General features: G+C 37.3%; 1 protein-coding gene and 1 long non-coding RNA gene across 2 annotated transcripts in view; one reads left to right on the top strand and one right to left on the bottom strand.

Annotated features, from left to right (window-relative positions):
- LOC136252782 (poly [ADP-ribose] polymerase tankyrase-2-like) overlaps positions 1 to 3,387 on the top strand; it is a 49,183-nt gene extending 45,796 nt beyond the window's left edge. The window contains exons 20-23 of the mRNA XM_066045349.1: positions 2,677 to 2,827; positions 2,879 to 3,040; positions 3,092 to 3,125; positions 3,177 to 3,387. Coding sequence (XP_065901421.1) covers positions 2,677 to 2,827; positions 2,879 to 3,040; positions 3,092 to 3,125; positions 3,177 to 3,222 — 393 coding nt within the window. The 3' untranslated portion in view covers positions 3,223 to 3,387. The remainder of the gene's footprint in view (positions 1 to 2,676; positions 2,828 to 2,878; positions 3,041 to 3,091; positions 3,126 to 3,176) is intronic.
- Positions 3,388 to 11,785: 8,398 nt separating this feature from the next.
- LOC136254017 (uncharacterized) lies at positions 11,786 to 21,489 on the bottom strand. Its single transcript, XR_010700253.1, has 3 exons — positions 21,373 to 21,489; positions 19,520 to 19,950; positions 11,786 to 12,490 (listed from the first exon to the last, which is right to left on the bottom strand). It is a non-coding gene; the product is annotated as an uncharacterized lncRNA (long non-coding RNA).
- Between the last annotated feature and the right edge of the window lie 3,409 nt (positions 21,490 to 24,898).

Below are 24,898 nucleotides of genomic sequence, written 5' to 3'. Positions count from 1 at the left end.
GCATCTATGGTGTTATAGGGGCAGCTGGGTTGAGACACCATGCTCTGATTGTTTTAAAGTTAAGCCGCTCTGCTTTGATTGTTTGGAAGCATAGTCGCTTGAGTATACTCTGATCATTGCAATCACCTTGATATGTAATTGCAGTTTCAGTATAAGTAGTGATCCAATTGGTGCATAAGTGCTAGATATATGCTGTAAAAAGTTCAGCTGTAAGCAAGTCATCCTGTAAGTCACCCTATAGGGATTTCAGGTCACCCTGTAAAGAGTGTTCAGCTACAAAATTCACCATATAGAGAGTTATGCTGCAACTGTTGTGAATTCAGCTACAAACAAGTCACTCTGTAAAGAGTTCAGCTTCTATATAGATAAACCAGAGTTCAGCTTTGATATAATAAATAAATTACTCTGTAAAGAGTTCAGCTACAAATAAATCACCTTGCAGACACTACAGCTAGAAATACACAAGTTACAGTACCACCCTCCTTTGTTGATTCCTTATCAAATTTAAAATTGTTTACTGTTTTTGTAGCATGATTATGACTGGTAAACCTGTACATACCACATAATTATGACTGGTAAACCTGTACATACCACATAATTATGACTGGTAAACCTGTACATACCACATAAAAAGTAAGAAATAATTTTGCATCTGAATGTGTGCCCCAACCATCAATTACTGAAAAATGAAGTGGCCATTGTTCTTTGTTTCAGCTCTGTTCAGTTTGTTTGATGCACAACATTACAAATTGAGAACAGTATGAGAAGCATCTCTGCATTCAGTCTGGTCACTATGGATACAAATGTTAACATGACGGTCAGCATGTAAAAGAAACAGGTTGTAGGACCAGGTGTCCTACAGACCTTCAGCACTTGTGCTATGAAGCCATAATAAATAAATAAATTTTAAAACAAAGAAAGCCATGATGTGCTTCTACAAATCAACACCTTGCACTGTCAGCAAAAAGAAATGGGGCACAAAGGAGGGTAGAGGTATTATTTTAAAATGCATTTATGTATTGTGGTATGCCAAAAGGCACCTGTTCGACGTCTAACAATAAATCATCACAATTGATCATGCTCAGACTCATTGTGCCTCTTGGAAATTTCTGAAGGTTATCATGAATGCACAAATTATACTATATGTGACTGATTTAGGAAAACTGATATAAATCACACATCAGTAGTTTTGACTTTTGAGACAGTTTTATTAAAGGCCTTTACAACTTTCCCATGCAGTAGTGAGCATGCAATATACACCAAAAATGCATCAGTTTTTAATTACATTTCCAGCACTTGTACAGTTTTCTACATGCAAAGAAGATAGAAATCTGATTAGTAGTATTACGAGTGCTCACAAAGGGATAGAGTGTGCTGGGCTGAGCAAAAGATATATAAATTTCAAAATGGAAGGGAACACAATGCAACCTAAGTTCAGACATGAGGCTACAAAGATGTGCTGGCTGCTTAGTGCACCAAAAATCAACACAAAAACCTAACAAACAGAAACAGGCCCTACCAATAAACCACTGATTCTTGTCAAGGCTGGTCCAGAAATTGTCATTGGAGCCTGGTATACCTCCCACAAAAGGTGGCTCCTATACTTTTTAACAAAACCAGCTTGAACTAACATTGTGTTTAGGCACTGGTTATAGGAATTCTTCCTAAAAATAAATGGTGCCCACCAAACTTCAAAACTCACGATCATACATAGTAAAAATCACCTTTACAGAATAGTTTTAGTGCACCTAACTACACATCCAGCATTTAAAGCTAGAAACTATAAAAGCTATTATAACTATTAAATAGAAACTATTATACACACTGGAAGCATTACTGTTTACCTATATAAAATCACTAAACCCCAAGTTTCGGTTTGCTTGTCTTCCTGACCACCATCGCAAGGCTAAAGGCCAAACAAAGCATCACATGGCCACTGTTTCATGCCACAATTACAAATTCACATGTGGCGTAGGCCTTTTCTGGTTCTGAAATGTATATCTGCCTTCTGCACCTTGCATTTACTTTTATCTTCAGTTATGTAGTCATTTTCTTCTTGAAAGGAAACTATACTAAGGCATTAATTTTTCACTTCAACCCTTTCCTTAGAGGAGCGTATTTACATGCTACAAATCTATTCGAAGCTATTATGCTGCTGCAAGAGGGAGTATAGAATAGATATATGGAGCTGTACTTATAAACGATTGTATGATGATGCCCTTAAACAATCAGGAAAACCTGCCACACCATAAATGATCAAATTGTCTTCAAGTGCATGACCATGCCTTTTAATCCAATCAGCTGTAGATTCACTGTAGAAAACAAGAAATGGCTCTGAACCATACATCCATAATTGGGATAAGTAGCAATATCAATATACTGTAATAAAGCAGTCACAACCACATTTGTATAATAACTATCACAAAAGTTAACAAATTAGTTGTCATTAAAGAAGATTAATGATTGAAGTAGTCTTTTCAAAGAATAAAATGTTGTGAAACAAGAGATATGAATGAATTACATTATGTGTAGCTATCCCTACTTTGGAACTAAACAGATAAGCCAATGTAGGGATAGCTATGTAGTGTAATGTTACAATCATTCATCTTGTTTCACTACCTTTATTACTTCATGTTTAAATTTATAATATTAATGACACTAGATACTTTATAATAGCCCACAGCATCAGTGTTATCAGAACAACCGTCACACTCGAAAAGCTACCCTTCTGGTCATGCCAGTTACAGCAAATCATCAGGTTATGCAAGTGCTAGTGGTGGGCAATCACATCTTGCATTTGGTGGTGAAGAAAAGTTAATTATCATGGGTGAGATTAGTGACATCATGTGACATAGTATTATGATACATTCTCTTTTAGAAGATAAGCAGCAATCTCCATCGCATAGCCCTACCAGTAGTGAGAAGTCATCCATTCAATCCTCCTCCACCATTCAATCCTCCTCCACTACCAAACAGAGTAGCACCATTAGTGATCACACAAGTAATACTGGTGAGAATGGAGTATCATTTGATAGACTAGGTGAGGGTAGTGACATCTTGTGTTGTGATCCATTTTATGGTTCTCCATTAGAGACGAAGCAGGTTGAAGAGGAGCATTTTATCAAGTAAGGGTTTATAGTATAAATCACATTGTGTTGTTACCTGTTGACTTACAGGAGTAGTGATGTTGATGATGATGATGATAGTCAAGAGGACACTTAAAATGACTACAAAATAACATTTTCAAAGTAACTGGTTACATATTTTATTCATGTAAATAAAGTTTGGTTTTCCAACACTAAAGGGGCAATGCATCGCAAGTTTGTTTTGTTGCAAAGCCATTCAAGATTACATAAGCACGCATTTATTTTGTGTACAATAAAATCACATGTGTGTCAGTGGGTGGGAGAACAATCTTAAAAACTATCCACAGATTTCATTCTATGGCTGTAATAGGAATAAACAAGCAGCTGGAGAGTACTTGAACAGTACCAGTCAATAAACAACCCAGAATCAATGATGGATTAATCAAAGTACTTGAGGTGATTATTACATCATTTCTGAGGTGTGTTAATCTACTAGCAATGCATGTCTTGTAACTAATAACCCACAAAGTATGCAATTTGTCAAATATTTGTGGGTGAGACACCTGTGTACAGGTCTCTTACCAGAATAAAACCTTGCATACTTTGCAAAATAATATCAGAGTATTCTCCAAATGCCATTGTCTAAGGGATCATAGAAATACAGGTAAGAAGTAGTGAAACAAGTCATCTATATTAGTTCCCTACTTCAGTCATACCAATGACTGAATTATAAGTCCACTAGTATTATTATCTTCAGGTGTAGGCGGCCTTCCTTGTTTATATTTCTATGATTCCTAGTTTTCTTTATACTTGGTTTTTTGTAACATAATTATGGCTGGTGAACCCATGCATACTACATTAAAATGGAAGGAATGGGGCCTGGCTTATTGCTTCACCTGAATGCACACCACAACTATCAATTACTGAGATAGCAAAATGGCAATTATACTTTTGTGTTCAGCCCATTACACAGTGTTACAAAGAGACTCTAGAAAAAGGAACTCTGCAATCAATCAATTATACAGAAAACTCAGACAATTCCTGTCAAACTTATGCATAAATAGGGAAGTCATCACACAGTGCTACTGCGAATCAACACCTTGTGCTGTAAAGAAAAATAAGATAATGCAGCATAAAGGAGGGCACAAGTAAGTCCATCAAGTATGCATTGTATGTACTGCGCTATGCCAAAAGGCACCAGTTGGTCTGAAGCAATGTCGAGCAGTAAGATAATTTTGGGAGGTGAGAGAGAGCGAGAGGAAAAAGAATTACCAGAATGAATAATACTGGATTTAAACTTATATATTTAGTAATAGAAAGAATGGGCCAAAGTTTATTATCAGAGCTGTAGACTTGTAACGTTGTCTTTTATGCAATTTTGCAGATCACTTCAACCAGGCTTAGGAACTTGTTAGTGCCCCATGGGTTCCTGCTTGAACTTTGCTGACAAGAACTAGTCTAAAAGTGATGAAATTATGTATTATGTACATAATGATCATTATTATCATGTTTTTGTTATAAGTAATTATGTTATTTATTTCTTCTCCACAACTGTCTTTCCTATAGCTACTTCATTCTATTTTTGATATCTATTGTTGAAATATTCCATACTGCATTTATTCTAGGATTTTCCGGTGGGAGACTAGTTAGTCAAAGCTGTGACTGGCTGTCTCACAGGTAGATATACCTCATACCATATATATACAATTTTGAGGGATGTAATTTTTGCGGATTTTGTGCTTGCTTGGCCTTCCACGGAATTTTCATCCTCAAAAATTAATGATTATTGGGGTTTACTTATGCTTTCTAATGGTAATCTCAGAGAATAAACCATAAAAATGCTAAATCCTGAAACTTGTTGAACCGCAAAAATTATGTACCTAGAAAATTTGTACGTATATGGTAAAGCCACATATGCTCACAAGTGTTGATTATGGTGATTGACATTGCATAGGTGAAGCCAGGTACTAGTTGATCATGATATAATTGTAGAGCTTGATGCATGGGTGCAGGGGCGGATCCAGGGGGGGGGGGGGCTTTGGGGGCTGAAGCCCCCCCCTTCATATTTAGGCTTTACTTGATCAATATGCCGAGTATTATAATGAAATTTTGTCTTAGCATAATTATATGATCACTAATAATACAAATACTCATAAAACCACCTTATAAACATATTTCCAAGGTATTATCAATGGATTTATGCTAAAGTTAATGTAACAAGGACCCGGATCAGCATTGGAGGTGTACAAGATCGAGATACTCTAATAGAGCAGTCAGCTAACTACTCTAATAGAACATTCACTGGAAGCATGTAGTTGGTTTTGTTATGGAATTTTTCCAAATCTGCCTGCACCTATACATACAATGAAGTACATTGGTCTGTTTAAAGGGCTTCATTCATCTACTTGTGTAGTTAATATGTATGACAATACTTAATTCAGGTACACAATTTCCATTGAAACTGCTCTCAGATTCAATCTTGTATTGTTCAAATTTCAAAATTTTCCACTTTCAACATTATTATTCTAACATGCACCTATTCAGTGTTGTGCAATTGTGAGAGGGGTGCATCATGTACTTGGTTGCCTGTACCTACCCAAACTTTTCCATTAGCAAAATACTTCAGAGTCAGAGAGCCATACCTATAATCTAAAGGCAGTATATAAAATATCTACTGGCAGAAAATATTATGAATTTTATGTGGAAATGTCTCCAAATTGCAGTATTTTAGCATCTATTTTTTCAAGTGGGGGGGCATGCCCCCAGACCCCCCTAGTTCCAGCATGCTTCGCACACCTCTACGTGTACTTCACACACCTCTACCCAAAAGATTAGTACCTTGAGTTAGCCCCCCCCTTTTATAAATCCTAGATCCGCCCCTGGGGTGTTGCAATGGTGTTATGGTGACATGATGTATTATACAGTTTTTGTGGCTAAGTCCAGTAATGTCACTAGGTTGTTTTACTGTGTAGGACAATCATGCGTACACCCACAACTTTAGCTATATGCACTAATGTTGATTAAATCTGTTGAATAAACGATGTGTGAATTATTGCATTGGCGGTATAATTTTATGACACCACAACGCATCAGCAAGGTAGATGATATGGTCAGCAAGAATAGGCTATTTGAGATTGACCATTACAGTATTTTTCATGGTTAGCTATATCAATTGTTTTAAAAATCAGGCATTCTGAGAGGGTATTTCTGCTGGTCGTGTAGGCTACTTTGAAAGCAAAAATTGGCTTTAGAATTTTTTTGAATTTCCGATATTGGGTTTATGGACAATTTTTGGAGTTGAGCATGATATTTTGAAATCATGCATGGCTAACTAAAGGTGTACTTTAAGAAATTACACCACATGAGACTAAATTTGAGAACAATTTTATTGAATCTGCTATAGCTATGGTATTTTTTATTTATTTATTTATTTATTAATGCTTTACAGCACAAGTGCTGAAGGTCTGTAGGACACCTGGTCTGGATAGTTGTATGCCTTTTTAATCACAAAGAACAGTGCAGTTGCTACTCACAATTTTAGAAATTAGTTAACAAGATTTTAGGGGAAGTCCCCCTAAAGTAAACACTGATTTCATATAAGAAGTATTTCATGTGATGTATTGTTGTATGATGTAATTCCATTGTTGAATGATGTTAATGTGTTTCGTCAGTATAATTATTTACTGGTAATCCTGATTATGTTCTACAAATGCTGTGCTTACTCAGCTTAGTGAAAGTGCTAAGCCACATTCCAATACTGAATATTATTATCATCCTGTGTTTGCTTAATGCCAGAAGGTATTGTCTTGAGGCTTAAAGAGGTTATAATAATCACTTAGACATATAGGTTAAGAATGTCTGAGGCATCTTTTCATGTAGTTGAAATGTATATACTGTGTAGAAAATAATCCCCACATTGCAAAAATGGTTAAGTACCTGAACTATGCAATGCTGATTCACTCAATTCTTTTTGCTTCACAACAATGCCCCTAACTTAATCAACATGTTAAACTCAAACCCACAATGCAAAACTTTAAGCAGCTCTTTCAAACCCACAATGCAAAACTTTAAGCAGCTCTATTCAAACCCACAATACAAAACTTTAAGAAGCTCTATATAAAAATCAAAGGGAACTGATGCTCTGTAACTGCCTCAGCATCAAAGGCAGCTTTGGTCAGAGAAATATGTGAAACATAACCCTGTGGTTTCCTTTTATCTGAGGTGTCAAAGTGTTACATACTCTAATGAAACAGTTAACTTTAGAGCATAGTTTGAAAGCATAATTTTGAGTATAATAGGCTGGATTTTTGAACACTGCTCAAAGCATACGTAATAGGCTATTTTCAAAGCATAATTGGCTTAAGCATAATTAAAGGCATGATTTTGCTTAACCAATACTGCCAATGCACTGCAAATGTATGTGGTTTATGGTCAATATTTTTATGGATAAGTGCATACCATTTTAATCCCTGCTGTACAGTACTGTGTGACTAGGAGTATTATAATGCATTGATAATTATAAACATTGACTTTTTGTACAATACACAAATCACATAGAGGTGATAGTCACAGTCTACAATTTTCCATTGCATATGTCCATTTCAAAGAATGATATTGATCCCTAAAGATTTTGTCAACTTGTCAATCTAAAGTACTTCAAAGCCTTTGTATCTCCAAAGCAAAGTCCTCATGCATGTTGAATGGCTGCTCATATTTGCTTTATTGCTAATACGCATATAGTCAGAAGAAATTTAGTTTATATATTATCACTTGTTCTGATATACATCACTATTATTTTACAGGAAATTATCATACAATAGTTACTAATAACCAAAAATATGCAAGTTGCACTTTGATTGTGGCACTAATTAAATGCATTTGATTTTAGGCTAATATTTTTGACCCCATGCACTTGCAAATCTCCACTGGATGAAACTAAGCCTATATTAGTTGCAATAATATAATTATAAGTTGGCTCCTTTTGACAAACGTATAGCTGCAACCCTTATAGTTTATAATATAACCAATTGACACTGTAATCAGTTTCTGGCTTGTGAACAAAAATGAAACTAAACCATATCTTGCCAAGTAGTGCATGTATGTGAAGAATTAATAATTCTCTATCTAGCTGGCATTAGTACACAATACTATCTATTATACAGCACAGCCAACCTAAATCTCTATATACAGTGTAGTCTTTTTGGTTACATCTTTGACAGCCAATTGATTTGGACAGATTAACACAGGAAAAAAAAAGTGACATTTCCGGACCAAAAATCAGCATGGAAATGTACAGGAAATGTACAGGAAATGTAACTGTTGAATTTACTATATCAAACCTGGAGTAAACCTGTATACTGTAAATGTCACATGTCGTGACATTTCCTAAAACACTGGAAATTTCATGTGTCTGGACATTCCCTCTGCCAAAAATTTGATGTATTAGATATCCTGCATGTATTCAGAAATTTGACGTTTACATGAGATTTCCTTATTCAAGGACAATGGCATGCAGTGACATTTCCTATACTATTCAGAAATTTGACATTTCCATGAGATTTCCTAAGTCAAGGACATATGGTATGCAGTGAAAGTTCCTACACTCTTCAGAAATTTGACATTTACGTGAGATTTCCTAAGTCAAGAACACATGGCTTGCAGTGACATTTCCTATACTATTCAGAAATTTGACATTTTCATGAGATTTCCTAAGTCATGGACACATGGTATTCAGTGAAAGTTCCTACACTCTTCAGAAATTTGACATTTACGTGAGATTTCCTAAGTCAAGAACACATGGCTTGCAGTGACATTTCCTACACTCTTCAGAAATTTGACATTTATGTGAGATTTCCTAAGTCAAGAACACATGGCTTGCAGTCATATTTCCTGTACTATTCAGAAATTTGACATTTACATGAGATTTCCTTATTCAAGAACACATGGCTTGCAGTGACATTTCCTATACTATTCAGAAATTTGACATTTACATGAGATTTCCTTATTCAAGAACACAAGGCTTGCAGTGACATTTCCTATACTATTCAGAAATTTGACATTTACATGAGATTTCCTTATTCAAGAACACATGGCTTGCAGTGACATTTCCTATACTATTCAGAAATTTGACATTTACATGAGATTTCCTTATTCAAGAACACAAGGCTTGCAGTGACATTTCCTATACTATTCAGAAATTTGACATTTACATGAGATTTCATAAGTCAAGGACACAAGGCTTGCAGTGACATTTCCTATACTATTCAGAAATTTGACATTTACATGAGATTTCCTTATTCAAGAACACATGGCTTGCAGTGACATTTCCTATACTATTCAGAAATTTGACATTTACATGAGATTTCCTTATTCAAGAACACAAGGCTTGCAGTGACATTTCCTATACTATTCAGAAATTTGACATTTACATGAGATTTCATAAGTCAAGGACACAAGGCTTGCAGTGACATTTCCTATACTATTCAGAAATTTGACATTTACATGAGATTTCCTTATTCAAGAACACATGGCTTGCAGTGACATTTCCTATACTATTCAGAAATTTGACATTTACATGAGATTTCCTTATTCAAGAACACAAGGCTTGCAGTGACATTTCCTATACTATTCAGAAATTTCAAATTTACATGAGATTTCATAAGTCAAGGACACATGGCATGTAGTGACATTTTAGTCCGAGATTGTCACTCCAGCTGCTGTCACACTTGACTACTGTATCACTTTACAGATTAGGATAAGGTCTCTGTGTAACCTGTGTATTTGGAAATGCAATATATACGGTACATTATAGAGGCCAAGGACACATCATGTAAATTTCAAGAAATATCATATTTACTGGACATTTCTTACATTAACAGGAAATGTGATAACCTGAACCCACAATCAAATAATACCTTGGTAATATAGGTTTCTTATACAGTTTGCAAACTCAATTAAAGTAGGTAATCACAAATTATTACATAGTAAACTATTTCTCAAGTAATTAATCAGTGATATACTGTACTATTGGGTAGCTTGACAAAACACTACAAAGCTTATAATATTCAGCAGATTAAAGTTTGCATGCACATATATATATATATATAGAACTATGCAGTCTCTGTCCAATCTATATCACTATAATCAGAAGTTAGAAAGCTCACTACCAGAGAACTATGCCATGAAACGTCTATGTTTTTTCCATGAAATATTAAATTGCTCCTATGAAATGTACCATGAAATTCAATTCATGGTATAGCATGGGTTGTTTCATGGGCCATGAAATGCATCTCCCAATCAGATTATCATGGTAAATTCATGGCATTGCAGAGATTTCATGGGTGCAGTACCCATGAAATGGTAAAATTCATGGGATAAACCACAGATATTTTCATGGGTATTTCATGGTTATTTTCATGGAAATTTCATGCACTGTACATGTATCTGGTAGTGAAGGTTGACAATCCAAACTTTCTTAAATCTTTATAATCAACCATCTAATTTTATTGCACATGCCACATTTTGCCACTCTTACTCAATTTTCTTTCAGGGGGTTACCAGTACTCCACCCCTAGAAATTAGATGTTGAAAGTGCTAGAGAAATACTGAAATCAAAATTTAGCATTTGACCTACAGCTATAGTGTAGGATCAAGAGTTGAACTATAGTGGCCAGGCCTGATTGGATGATCTATACATAGCTCCTTTTAAGCAGTGCTGCACATAATACAAGCAAACAAAAACTGATCCTGCAGTGTAACCATGATGTCACAGAACTGTATAACAACCCTTTACAGAGACAGACAGAGAAAGGCATTTCTTTTGTAGCACAACGCATACTACCAAAAGTTGAAATCACAATTGAAGAATAACTCAATCTTCCTCAATTGTATGTATCAAAGCTACTTTCATGTTAAGAAAGACTTCTTTTGCACTGTACATGTTATGATGCTTCTAAGCCAATCCTGTCACTTGTAACTGTTTACTGATATGCAATGCTTTGCATTTTGTTATTACATGTGTTTGTTTGGACACACAGTCAGTTATAAGAAGTTTCGTTATTTGTAAAGACTATTGAGATTTGTCTTTGATTGTGCACCCATTAAATCATTGACTATGCATGATGTGGGGACTTCAGCCAGGTGATTGTAAGTCAACAATGCCACACACATTAATTTATTGCTGATATGTTTGGTGTGGGAAAGTTTATTAACTTCATAACATTATGTGCATGCACAGCATTGCAGTTAATCCCAGGGTATTCCATAAAGATTCATGTGATGCACTCTTTAGGGTCCACAATAGAATTGTTTTGCCACTTACCTTTGTTTGTCATTTTTATATGAACTCCATTCCAATTATTGTAGTCAGCGGACCCAGCATAATCACATGTAACATCATTTTGGTAAATATACATTATGTACAAAAGCAAACAAAAGTAACATACAGATACTATAATCAATATTCTATGACACTATGATAGCTATGTCAAAATGGGAGTAAAGTTTAGTAGTTAAAGTAAAACACTGGCATGCGGCTTTGTGTGTAAAAGAATTTAAATTCACATGCAACTTTAAATTTTAGGTATTTAATCATTCATTCTCCATGATCATGAACATTACTATATCAGTAATCAAAGCCTTTTATATTTCTCCATTCAGAAGCCAACTAAGAGATTATAGTAGCATACACAAACTTAAAGCAATCACTATGAAGTTGCCAAAATGCTAACTCCTGCTTAAAAGGCATTTCATATAATTATACACATTATTTATAATATATCATACATATCCATGCATGTAGTACTATACGTCCATGTCCATTAGCTAGGTACCTCATATGTATTGCACAGGTTATGCGTATGTTGGTAATAGTTCATAAATGTCACAATAGTAAATATGTAATAGTTTGTGTAGTATACACACCAGCTATATAACCCTGCAGCTAACAATTGTCAATCTGAATCATCTTTATAGTATTCAAGTGGTAGATTATCCACTGATAGGCTAAATCTTCTTTGCCTTTGGTTCTCAGCAGCAGTAAGTGTGGAGTATTGAGATTTCCTTCGACTGTGTCCTCTCATGGATGCTTTTAATTGCTGTATTTGCTGCTCATTCTTGATAGTGATCAGCTGCTGTTGGATATCGATGAGTTTACTTTGCGTTTTAACCAACTTTTTGTGTAAATGCTTATTTTCTTCTTGCAGTAGATTGTATTTTTGTAACAAACTGGACTGTTCAACTGGGAACTTGGGAGACAAAGGGTAGTGCAAATCTTGAAAGCTTGGCTCCTGCCTGCGGTAGTGTTGTAGAGGGGCAACAGGAGTTGAATATTTTCTGTCCGGTTCATTGCTTGATTCAAACCCGCTGGATGCTACAGAGGATGTGGATGTGTTATTTGTTTTTAGCTATAGAGAAATATGAAAAACATCACAATAAATCACAATGTGGCACATATGCTATATACATGGCTATAGTTTTTTGATGTTCTGCTTTTCATCATTGCATGCTTGTATTTAATTTTAATGAGTATATAGCTGCATTTTTCCATAGGCCAGGGAAATTTGAATACTTGTTTCTCATTCCTGCTTGCATCACTTTTCACCATACTTCATTATTGCTGTTATTAATTTGATGCTGAGAAGACTGGCTATCATTTTACATGATAGAAACCGTTTCTTGCACCTAAAAAGGCAGCCAGCTGCAAATGTAAGTACAAGCAATCTGTAGCATTTTCTTTTTTTGAGGCTTTACAACAGAAGTGCTTAAGTTGGTCTGTAGGACACCTGGCCTTCTTTAAAGCAAAAAATGATGTCCTTCCACCCACATGCAAATTCCAACTTGCTATATATATATATACAGTGGAGTATGTGTGCAAGGTTTGAAATTTGTGAATCAAAGCTGAACTTGCAATAATTCTGTGGAAGATTATATTTTTGAGTGATTGGAATTTTGCTTCTGTATTCTTAGTGATGCATACAACTATAGAGAAATAGTTTGTATTTCACAATTGCAGAAATGTATGCTGAAGGCTGGCTATTTTAGCTGCTTTGCAAAAATTTGGACCTCACAACAATGAGCTGCTACACTTGGATGAGAAACAAAAAAGGATATAGCTGCATGTCTTACAACATTCAAAATACCTTCAGAATCACCTAACAAATTATAAAAACTAAGTAGTGAATACTGTGGCAAATATAGTGATGTCACTGTACATAAAATGTATAGTGATGTCACTGTACATAAAATGTATAGTGATGTCACTGTACATAAAATGTACAGTGATGTTCACTATGGGTCTGGGAGAACCTTTCTTATTCTCCATGACAGCAGATTTGATTTTTCACCAAGGAAACAAAGTAAGCTATATGAATAAACTATCTAATTTCATAATCAAAATCAACTAAATGTGAGTGGAATACTTTTGCTGGCTGTTTTTCCCAGGCACAGTAGTGATCCGTACGGAGCCTTAATGGAGCTCTGGTTAGCCAAGGGGTGGCTGTACAGCTCTGTGGTGTTGAATGCTGTAAATTTCCTTTCATTTTAACCATTTTGAGACCTGAATGGTCTATAAATTGGCCTATTTCAGCCCTACTTCTTCCTCTTCAATTGTTAAACAGCTCCTTCCTCTCCTTCTGGGCCCCCACCACCCACCCCTCACCTGATACAGTCAACCTCAGTTTAAATTGTGGGAAATTTAACCGTTGGCTACTTGTACAGTGGCGGATCTATATAGGAATTTTCAGAGGGGGTTTCAGGCTCAATAACTGTGTCACTAAGCTATAGGGTTGTTAACTCGGTCTTATAGCTCAGTGGCCTATAGCTTTATAGATCTATAGAAAATCATAAAAATCACTCCAAAACATTGTTTCATAGTTAATCCAGGCTTTCGCAGAAAGTTTTGAAGCAAAAGAACACTAAAACAATAATTATTCTTAGAGACGCTTAACGCACTTCAATGTCGTAATGCCATTTTTAGTGATTTCAAAGGCAAAAGTATGAAGTTTGGCCAGCAGAAAAGGTCCAAATGCGATACACTATGCATAAGTGTTGGCTATTTTATCACTCACATGAATCGTAAATAAATTAGGGGCATGCACACCTTTTCAGAGGGGGTTTCAGCTGAATCCATTGCAACCCCCTGTATCTACCACTGTTGTAAAGTGGATACTCTGGAAGGTAAGGAATTGTTGTAAAATGTGTGAAAAGTTTGTACACAAAGTCAACCATTGGCGAGCTATGTACAACACAAGCACTGCATACCACATTTCTTGATACTTATAAATAGGCGATAAAACCGGTCTTCACAGACTGGGTCACATTTGCCACAGTGTTCACCACTTCTTTATTGCAGTTTTCAATAAAGAGAGGTAGTTATATAACCGGCTTCTTACTATATAGCTAGAGACTAAACTTCTTTATTGAACTCCTTTTGGTACACTGTTAAAACTCAGGTGGTCATAGCACACCTAACCAGCAGCACACCCTTGGGGTGCAATCCAACGTTGAAACCGGGTCGGGTCATCCGGGTCATCCGGGTCACATTTTCTCCGGGTCATCCGGGTCTGACCCGGTTTACAATTTATCCGGGTCTGACCCGGATTGGATCACGTGAGAAACGAAATTGTTCGTTTGACGACGTGGAAACTTATAAACGCTATCGCGTAGCTCTTTCGTGAGCCACGCCCACTTACCGCATTACCAACATACGCTCAGCCACGCTCATTTGTTAGTAAGTGTAGTATGTAGCACGAAATTGAGGGTATCTATGGTGAGGGGTAGCTATTGTCAGTAGGTGAAGACCTTTTTTTTTTTTTTATATATATTTTTTATGTAGACTCGTTCACTCGCTCGAGACTAGCCGAAACACGTCTCGGCTTTAATTAATCCGGGTCATATCCGGGTCAGTGGGTCATCCGGGTCAGCAGTAGTGACCCGGTTTCAACGTTGGTGCAATCACACTTTCAGGATATGGTGTGTAAAGCACATAAGACAACTGTAAATTGGCGGGTATGACACCAATATTTAAACATGTAAAGCTATTCTCTGCCATTATAAATGATTCTAGTATTTAAAGAGGTATTCTGTGGCATCCTTTATCATTGAGGGGTTATAAGAAGGATCACAAAGTATATCAATTTCATTGAATTTACAAACCATGGTAATAAACTCATTTTGTGATAAGCCATTACACACAGACCAGTGGCGGATCTAGGATTTTTAAAAGGGGGTTTCTGAAAGGTGACATAGCTGAATAAGGCATCTGATGACATTTACCCGGAATTTTTTTGAGATTTTAGAAGCTCTGAGATCGGATTTTAGGCTATTTTTAGTTACCAATTGCAATAAATCCAATGCTTTAAACTGTAAACACTATAGCTAACTATAGGAAAAATATGGTGACTATAAGCAGTAGCTTTGATTGTTCTATTAGAGTAGTTACGTGACTGCTCTATTAGAGTATCTCGATCGTTTTTAATGCAGTGGGAGATAAAAAGTGAAGTGCTGCTGAGGGTTTAATAGCTATAAATGGTGTTAGTTAAGTGCAACTGCATGCATGCTACTGAAATACAGTGGAATATAATTGTTTGCTATGACAAATTGTCAGTGCAACAATATTATACTGCCACTGACCTAAATTTAAAAGGGGGTTTCTATCGAAACCCCAGAAACCCATCTAGATCCGCCACTGCAGACAGTTCAGATCAATGCACAACGGCAAAGCTGGTATATATGTTTGTATCAACAAAATTTCCATTAGCTCATAGCTAAATAAAATACATTCAATTATGTCATCAGACATCAGAATGTAAACAACAGCAAAGGGATAACAATACTATGCACTAATGATCAGTGGGGCCTGTACATATTGTACTGTAGAACATGTAAGCCTTGGTTGAGTGAAATTAAAACCCACAATCAAACTCCATGCTTGGTGATATAGGTTTTAAATACATTTTGAAAACAATGTGTAAGTAGAGATGTTAAAGTAGGTAAGTTGCTGACTGACATAGTGTTGTGTACTGTTTGTGGATTGTTGACATTCCAGGATTGTAATACTAAATGTAAAATTGTGACCGGATTTCACATAACAAGGCTTCCACACACACAAAATCAAACTTACGATTTTACCAGAAATGGATTGCTGGTCTAATACACTATCATATTTCACACTGTACTTCCTTCAGCACTGACAAGTCTGGTTTCTGTAGCAGCTTTCTTCAGACTCTGTCAAAGCCACGAGTGTGAGATTGGCACCATTAAATGGCCATGGCCTTGTGATAATGGTGTGTAGTGAGCTGGGACCTCACAGAGAGCTCGCCAATAGTGCTCTCAGTCAATTTGGAGTAATTTGAGGGCCATGGAGAGCCTAAACTTGGCCTCTGGATTCCAATCGTCTTCTTACTTCATTTTATACCCGTATATTAAGACCACCGTCCACCCCCACCCTCCCACCCCATTACCATCACCTGTGATATTATTACCCGCTCGAAAAAAGCTGCTCAAAACAGGGCAAATTTTTGGGTATCAGAAATGTATACACCCACTCAGTGATAGCTAGTGAACAGATGAACAATTGGTGCAAATTTTGTTTGCACAGCTGTAGGCACTGGGAAGTTACTACACAATGATTCCTTAAAATCGCCATATCTCCTAACAAAGTTTTGTGCGTCGAAGCCTTGTTTTGTCAAATTCAGTCACACATGAATGCATTATAGCCCATATAAAGTGTAACTTACCAATTGACGCTTGAAAACAGGGCCACACTTTAATACCAACCCATGGAACACAGGGAATAGCAAGAGGCAGCCAAACAAGCAATCTGTATTGTTGTTAGATCACGTGATCTCACGTGATGCCTCTCATAATATTAAATGTGACCGGATTTCACATAACAAGGCCTCCACACACACAAAATCAAACTTACGATTTTACCAGAAATGGATTGCTGGTCTAATACACTATCATATTTCACACTGTACTTCCTTCAGCACTGACAAGTCTGGTTTCTGTAGCAGCTTTCTTCAGACTCTGTCAAAGCCACGAGTGTGAGATTGGCACCATTAAATGGCCATGGCCTTGTGATAATGGTGTGTAGTGAGCTGGGACCTCACAGAGAGCTCGCCAATAGTGCTCTCAGTCAATTTGGAGTAATTTGAGGGCCATGGAGAGCCTAAACTTGGCCTCTGGATTCCAATCGTCTTCTTACTTCATTTTATACCCGTATATTAAGACCACCGTCCACCCCCACCCTCCCACCCCATTACCATCACCTGTGATATTATTACCCGCTCGAAAAAAGCTGCTCAAAACAGGGCAAATTTTGGGTATCAGAAATGTATACACCCACTCAGTGATAGCTAGTGAACAGATGAACAATTGGTGCAAATTTTGTTTGCACAGCTGTAGGCACTGGGAAGTTACTACACAATGATTCCTTAAAATCGCCATATCTCCTAACAAAGTTTTGTGCGTCGAAGCCTTGTTTTGTCAAATTCAGTCACACATGAATGCATTATAGCCCATATAAAGTGTAACTTACCAATTGACGCTTGAAAACAGGGCCACACTTTAATACCAACCCATGGAACACAGGGAATAGCAAGAGGCAGCCAAACAAGCAATCTGTATTGTTGTTAGATCACGTGATCTCACGTGATGCCTCTCATAATATTAAATGTGACCGGATTTCACATAACAAGGCCTCCACACACACAAAATCAAACTTACGATTTTACCAGAAATGGATTGCTGGTCTAATACACTATCATATTTCACACTGTACTTCCTTCAGCACTGACAAGTCTGGTTTCTGTAGCAGCTTTCTTCAGACCCTGTCAAAGCCACGAGTGTGAGATTGGCACCATTAAATGGCCATGGCTTTGTGATAATGGTGTGTAGTGAGCTGGGACTTCACAGAGAGCTCGCCAATAGTGTTCTCAGTCAATTTGGAGTAATTTGAGGGCCATGGAGAGCCCAAACTTGGCCTCTGGATTCCAATCGTCTTCTTACTTCATTTTATACCCGTATATTAAGACCACCGTCCACCCCCACCCTCCCACCCTATTACTATCACCTGTGATATTATTACCCGCTCGAAAAAAGCTGCTCAAAACAGGGCAAATTTTGGGTATCAGAAATGTATACACCCACTCAGTGATAGCTAGTGAACAGATGAACAATTGGTGCAAATTTTGTTTGCACAGTTGTAGGCACTGGGAAGTTACTACACAATGATTCCTTAAAATCGCCATATCTCCTAACAAAGTTTTGTGCGTCGAAGCCTTGTTTTGTCAAATTCAGTCACAATTGTAGATGATGTAGCCTTCCACAAATAATACTGAGATTAGTGGTTGACTTTGACAGTAGCATGTCATGATATACCTCTGACTTTTAAATGCATTAACTGTTTTTTATCGGTTGTACATTTATGGTCACACTCTTGTTTGTGAGATTGATGTGGTATACATGCTACACTTGTAAAGATGTGCCAGCTTGGACAGCAATATCACACACCAGTGCTGGTGTGCTATGACCACCCCTGTATCAACAGTGTACTTTATTGGATAATTATAGCTAAGCCATACAGGTGGTGACCTAGAGGCCAGTGATTGTTAGTGGTATATTTGTGGGGTTCTGTGCTTTAAGCATCTAAATGATGGTTTCTTTATAGGGGAAATCTTGTTTTGCAGTATATCTTCACTGGGAAACATTAATGTACATGCTAGCTATAACTGTAGCTCTAGATAGCTGTAGCTCTAGAACTAGAGATTACATTCACAGCAAAAAAATATTATGCATTTTGCTTTTATGCACTACCCTATCACAGGTGAAGCACATATAGACTAGTCACCTTTGTTTTGCTATACATTTGTGCACTGTGCACATATGTAGTAAAGTTGCAAACATGTATACATATGTGCTACTGGAGGAAATGTGTTGAAATACCATTTTCATCACAATAATTATGTGATCATGATGTGCATATAGTCACAAATATGACCTATACACCGTATTCTACACATTTCTGCAAACACATATGCGGTTGCAAATTTGACATATTTTACCACGTGTCCTAAGGGGGCATCTCCAAACTGATTTTGGTATGCTTAATGTCATAATGACATTAAGGGGGGGTTTAGCCCATGACATTATTAAAGCAGTTATAGTGTAAACAGCTATAGAACAGAGAAAGTGACGTGATTAAACAGCTAGACTGTTTGTAGACTATGTTTTCAGGTAAAGAATATAACGTTTTGTGCTTCTATTGCCAATGCATTGTTTTCATAGTGTGACATTAAGGAGGGGGGGATCTGAAGTTAGTGTCATTATGACGTTAAGCGTACCAAAATCAGTTTGGAGATGCCCCCTAAATATGCCATTGGTTGTGTAAATCTAAGTTTATTTTGCAGTGATTTTTGTTCATAAATACATACCAGTTTTGTCCATCCATCCCACTTCCTGTTACACGCTCTCTCTACTTCATCATCGTTCAGGTGAAGCCCAGCTCTTTTGACAGGATTCCATAGAGGTCTTTGTTGGTGGCACTTCTTTCCCCACTCTTTAACAACCCGCGAAGGAATAAAGGTATTCGACTCTCTCTTTTCCTTAGCTGCATATAAAAACGTCCAATACTTTCAGACTTTTGTCGCGTTCATCGCCGCCATATCTCAGAAATTCTTGTGCCTGATGTATTTCCGGCAATTACTCCGCTGCTGCACCATGGTATCGCCACCGCTGCAATGTCAATGTATTCCGTAATGACTTCGAGATAAGGCTGCAGATCATAGGCTTTAAATTGCTTTGTCGACAAAGACATCGTCGCCGGGATAGAAACTGTGATTTCCCCCGCAGGCGTATCAGAGTCCTGTATGAATATCGAGACGATAATCTGATGCCTAAATGGAGCCGCCTATATAGCTATGCCATGCAACTGACTATAGCTACACTGACATACAATAATAGCTCTAGGAGCAGCCTACATAGCTATAAGTATATAATTATTACCAGCGGCGGCGGAAGTAGTTGATATGAGGGGGGGCTGGGCTGACCCAGACTTATTTCTATAGTTTGGTAAGGTGAGACCAAAAAAAAAAAAGAAAAAAAAAAAAAAGGTCGCAACCAACTGACAAGAGCTTTCCACCTCACCAGCTACCATTCCTAGCTGATAAACTACATAAAAATCCTTTCATAGCTCGCTACACACTAACTACTTTATTAGAGTGACTGCTCTATTAGAGTATCTCGATCTTTATCACGGTTTTCAGCCCCACTCCAAGAAAGATAATTTCGGTGTGATATCATTCTGAGGGGGGGCTAAGCCCCCCCTCAGCAGACCGAGGGGGGCTTTAGCCCCCTAGCCCCCCCCTTTCCGCCGCCTATGATTATTACCCACCATGCAGGGGCGGATCCAGGGGGGGGCTTTGGGGGCTGAAGCCCCCCCCCCCCCCCCCCCCCCCTTCATATTTAGGCTTTACTTGATCAATATGCTGAGTATTATAATGAAATTTTGTCTTAGCATAATTATATGATCACTAATAATACAAATACTCATAAAACCACCTTATAAACATCTTTCCAAGATATTATCAGTGGATTTATGCAAAAGTTTTTGCAACAAGGACCCGTATCAGCATTGGAGGTGTACAAGATCGAGGTACTCTAATAGAGCAGTCAGCTAACTACTCTAATAGAGCATTCACTGGAAACATGTAGTTGATTCTGTTATGGAATTTTTCCAAATCTGCCTGCACCTATACATACAATGAAGTGCATTGGTCTGTTTAAAGGGCTTCATTCATCAACTTGTGTAGTTAATAATATGTATGGCAATACTTAATTCAGGTACCCAATTTCCATTGAAAGTGCTCTCAGATTCAATCTTGTATTGTTCAAATTTCAAAATTTTCCACTTTCAACATTATTATTCTAACATGCACCTATTCAGTGTTGTGCAATTGTGAGAGGGGTGCATCATGTATTTGGTTGTCTGTATCTACCCAAACTTTTCCATTAGCAAAATGCTTCAGAGAGCCATACCTATAATCTAAAGGCAGTATATAAAATATCTATGGGCAGAAAATATTATGAATTTTATGTGGAAATGTCTCCAAATTGCAGTATTTTAGCATCTATTTTTCAAAATTTTCCTGGGGGGGCATGCCCCCAGACCCCCCTAGTTCCAGCATGCTTTGCATGCTGGGAAGTGTACTTCACACACCTCTACCCAAGAGATTAGTACCTTGAGTTAGCCCCCCCCCCCTTTTATAAATCCTAGATCCGCCCCTGCCATGTTCTCTTTAGCTCAGTACTGACAGTAGTTCAGAATTAGAATCTATGAAAGCTATTTGGTTGATAATCCCACTCCACAGGAGGTATATCGAGTTGCTTCAGGAATTTAGAAACCTTGAAAAGCTGGAAGTAATACCCTACATATAACTATTTATTTGATACTGGGCAGGCTGATGTTGCCCAGGGGATTAGCTTGTCCTAGACAATTACAAAGAAATGTAAGGCTATAGCTATAGCTATAAAACTTACATGTATATGCAATTCTCAAGCACTGTGGCACAAAATGTTGGCATGATCATAATTACAGATCGACAGGAGATATTACCAGTCTATAGTTTGTTATGTTTGGAGGTACTGAAGACAAAAAACAGAATGAAAATCTTTCCATAAAATTTACTACAATGATACAAAACTGATGCTATAGCTAATACGGTAGCATCAAAGTGCTAAAGCTTGACTGTTCCAGCAGCTACCAAAGCATGCAGTGTATATTACTTTATAATATTATTCTAATAATCATATAAAGCAATATCATCTCCTTCTGAGATTTTAATTGAAATACATAACTATGAAAAAAAAATGGTATATAATTTGTTCTAAGAGGGATAGCTAGGAATATTGCAATCAAAAGTTAAACAGGGTGCTTCCCTAATCCCTACACCTGCATGCAGACATACTATGGCACATTTAAGTTCTACATATACTATAGCAATATAGTCTTAAGTAATCACCTTACATCTGTGTGTCATGCTCTGTAGAGCTTCTACACAGTAATAAGGAATTAAATGTTCACTAGTATAGCCAAGAGTCCATAATGTTATATTATGAACTCTTGGTATAGCTGCAGGTGTAGGCAACCTCCTTTGTTCCATTACTATATGCATGTATTGATCTTTTTCTTTGTAGCTACTACTTTGCTCTTTTTAATAAAACTATATATAGCACACTTGAAAAGCCAGCCATTTGTTACCCACATACAAGGTGCCAGTAATATTATGCAGTTGCTTACATTACAGAATAGTAGTACTTGATTTATTGTGCCAGTAGGTAATGGATCTTCCGGCATTATTTACTTCAGCGGTATTATATATTATTATCTAATCCAAAACAGCCAAGCTGTAAAAAAAGTGTGCGGCCCTCAGAAAGGCTATGGTGAAAAAAGATGTGAAATCCAAGGTGGTGGCCAAGAAATGGCTGTGATGGTAGGTTAATGGTAAAAATTGTAATAATGACAATTTAGGTAAATTTTGTGAAGCGGCACAAAAATTCACCTGAATTGTCGTTATTAAAATTTTTACCATTAACCTACCATCACAGCCATTTCTTGGCCGCCACCTTGGATTTCACATCTTTTTTCACCATAGCCTTTCTGAGGGCCGCACACTTTTTTACAGCTTGGCTGTTTTGGATTAGATTTCATTTCTTTTTGTATTTGTATACCCCAAAGCCGGCCTATGGCCAGCTTTGGGGACTTTTTTAACCTATGTTTTTTTCTTTACTACAGGAAGAAGAAAAAATGAAGTAGATGTACTTTAAATATTTTATCAGTAAATGTACAAATTATATATACTGTATAATACATATGTTACCGGATTTGCGAAAAGGGGTCTTCCACACACATCCAATTTGCCAACTTTGACAATTGATAACTTCAGATTAAAAAGAGCTATTGCCTTGAATTTTGGACAGTGGTGAGCACCACTATAGCTGAATACGTGGTGAAACTTTCAGGTTAATATGTTACTTGAACACTGAGTTATGGTCTCCAACGGTTACGGAATTGGATGTGTGTGGAAGACCCCTTTTCCCAAATCCGGTCACATAATATTATATTGATTACAGAAATCTCCATGGTGGTTTCTTTGTAACTGAACACTCTACAAGGTGACTTCTTCTAATTGCTCTCTCTACAGGGTGAATTGTTTGTAGCTGAACGATCTACAAGGTAACTTCTTCTAGCTGATCTCTCTACAGGGTGATGTGTTTGTAGCTGAATTCTGTATAGGTGATTTGTTTGCAGCTGAGCTCTTTACAGAATGGTTTCTTCGTAGCTGAACTCTCTAAAAGGTAACTTCTTCTAACTGATCTTTCTACAGGGCAATTTGTTTCTGGCAGAATTTTCTACAGGGTGATTTCTTTGCAGCTGAACTCTCTACATGGTGGTTTCTTTGTAGCTGAACTCTCTACAAGGTAATTTCTTCTAGCTGATCTCTCTACAGGGAGATTTGTTTGTAGCTGAACTATCTACAAGGTAACTTCTTATAGCTGATCTCTCTACAGGGTGATTTGTTCGTAGTTGAATTCTGTACAGGTGATTTGTTTGCAGCTGAGCTCTTTACAAAATGGTTTCTTTGTAGCTGAACTCTCTACAGGGTGATTTGTTTGTAGCTTAATTCTGTACAAGTGATTTGTTTGCAGCTGAGCTCTTTACAGAATGGTTTCTTTGTAGCTGAACTCTCTACAGGGTGATTTGTTTGTAGCTGAAATCCCTACAAGGTAACTTCTTCTAGCTGATCTTTCTACAAGGTGATTGAGTTTTTTGCAGCTGAACTCTTTACATGGTGGTTGCTTTGTAGCTGAACTCTCTAAAAGGTGACTTCTTCTAGCTGAACTCTCTACAGGATGATTTGTTTGCAGCTGAACTCTCTACGTGGTAGTTTCTTTGTAGCTGAACTCTCTACAATGTGACTTCTTCTAGCTGAACTCTCTACAGGGTGACTTGTTTTTAGCTGATCTCTCTAAGGGTGACTTGTTTCTAGCTGAACTCTCTACAGGTGATTTGTTTGCAGCTGAACTCTCTACATGGTGGTTTCTTTGTAGCTGAACTCTCTACAAGGTAACTTCTTCTAGCCGATCTTTCTACAAGGTGATTGAGTTTTTTGCAGCTGAACTCTTTACATGGTGGTTGCTTTGTAGCTGAACTCTCTACAAGGTAACTTCTTCTAGCCGATCTTTCTACAAGGTGATTGAGTTTTTTGCAGCTGAACTCTTTACATGGTGGTTGCTTTGTAGCTGAACTCTCTACAAGGTGACTTCTTCTAGCTGAACTCTCCACAGGATGATTTGTTTGCAGCTGAACTCTCTACGTGGTAGTTTCTTTGCAGCTGAACTCTCTACAATGTGACTTCTTCTAGCTGAACTCTCTACAGGGTGACTTGTTTTTAGCTGATCTCTCTACAGGGTGACTTGTTTCTAGCTGAACTCTCTACAGGTGATTTGTTTGCAGCTGAACTCTCTACATGGTGGTTTCTTTGTAGCTGAACTCTCTACAAGGTAATTTCTTCTAGCTGATCTCTCTACAGGCCGATTTGTTTGTAGCTGAACTCTCTACAAGGTGATTTCTTCTATAGCTGATCTTTCTACAGGGTGATTTGTTTGTAGTTGAACTCTCTACATGATAGTTTCTTCATAGCTGAACTCTCTACAAGGTGATTTCTTCTATAGCTGATCTTTCTACAGGGTGATTTGTTCGTACCTGAACTATCTACATGATGGTTTCTTTGCAGCTGAACTCTCTACAAGGT

This window comes from Dysidea avara, chromosome 4, assembly GCF_963678975.1.
Source record: "Dysidea avara chromosome 4, odDysAvar1.4, whole genome shotgun sequence".
NCBI lineage: Eukaryota > Metazoa > Porifera > Demospongiae > Dictyoceratida > Dysideidae > Dysidea > Dysidea avara.
The sequence above is the reverse complement of the archived record's forward strand: the minus strand, read 5'-3'. Positions and strand labels throughout refer to the sequence as shown.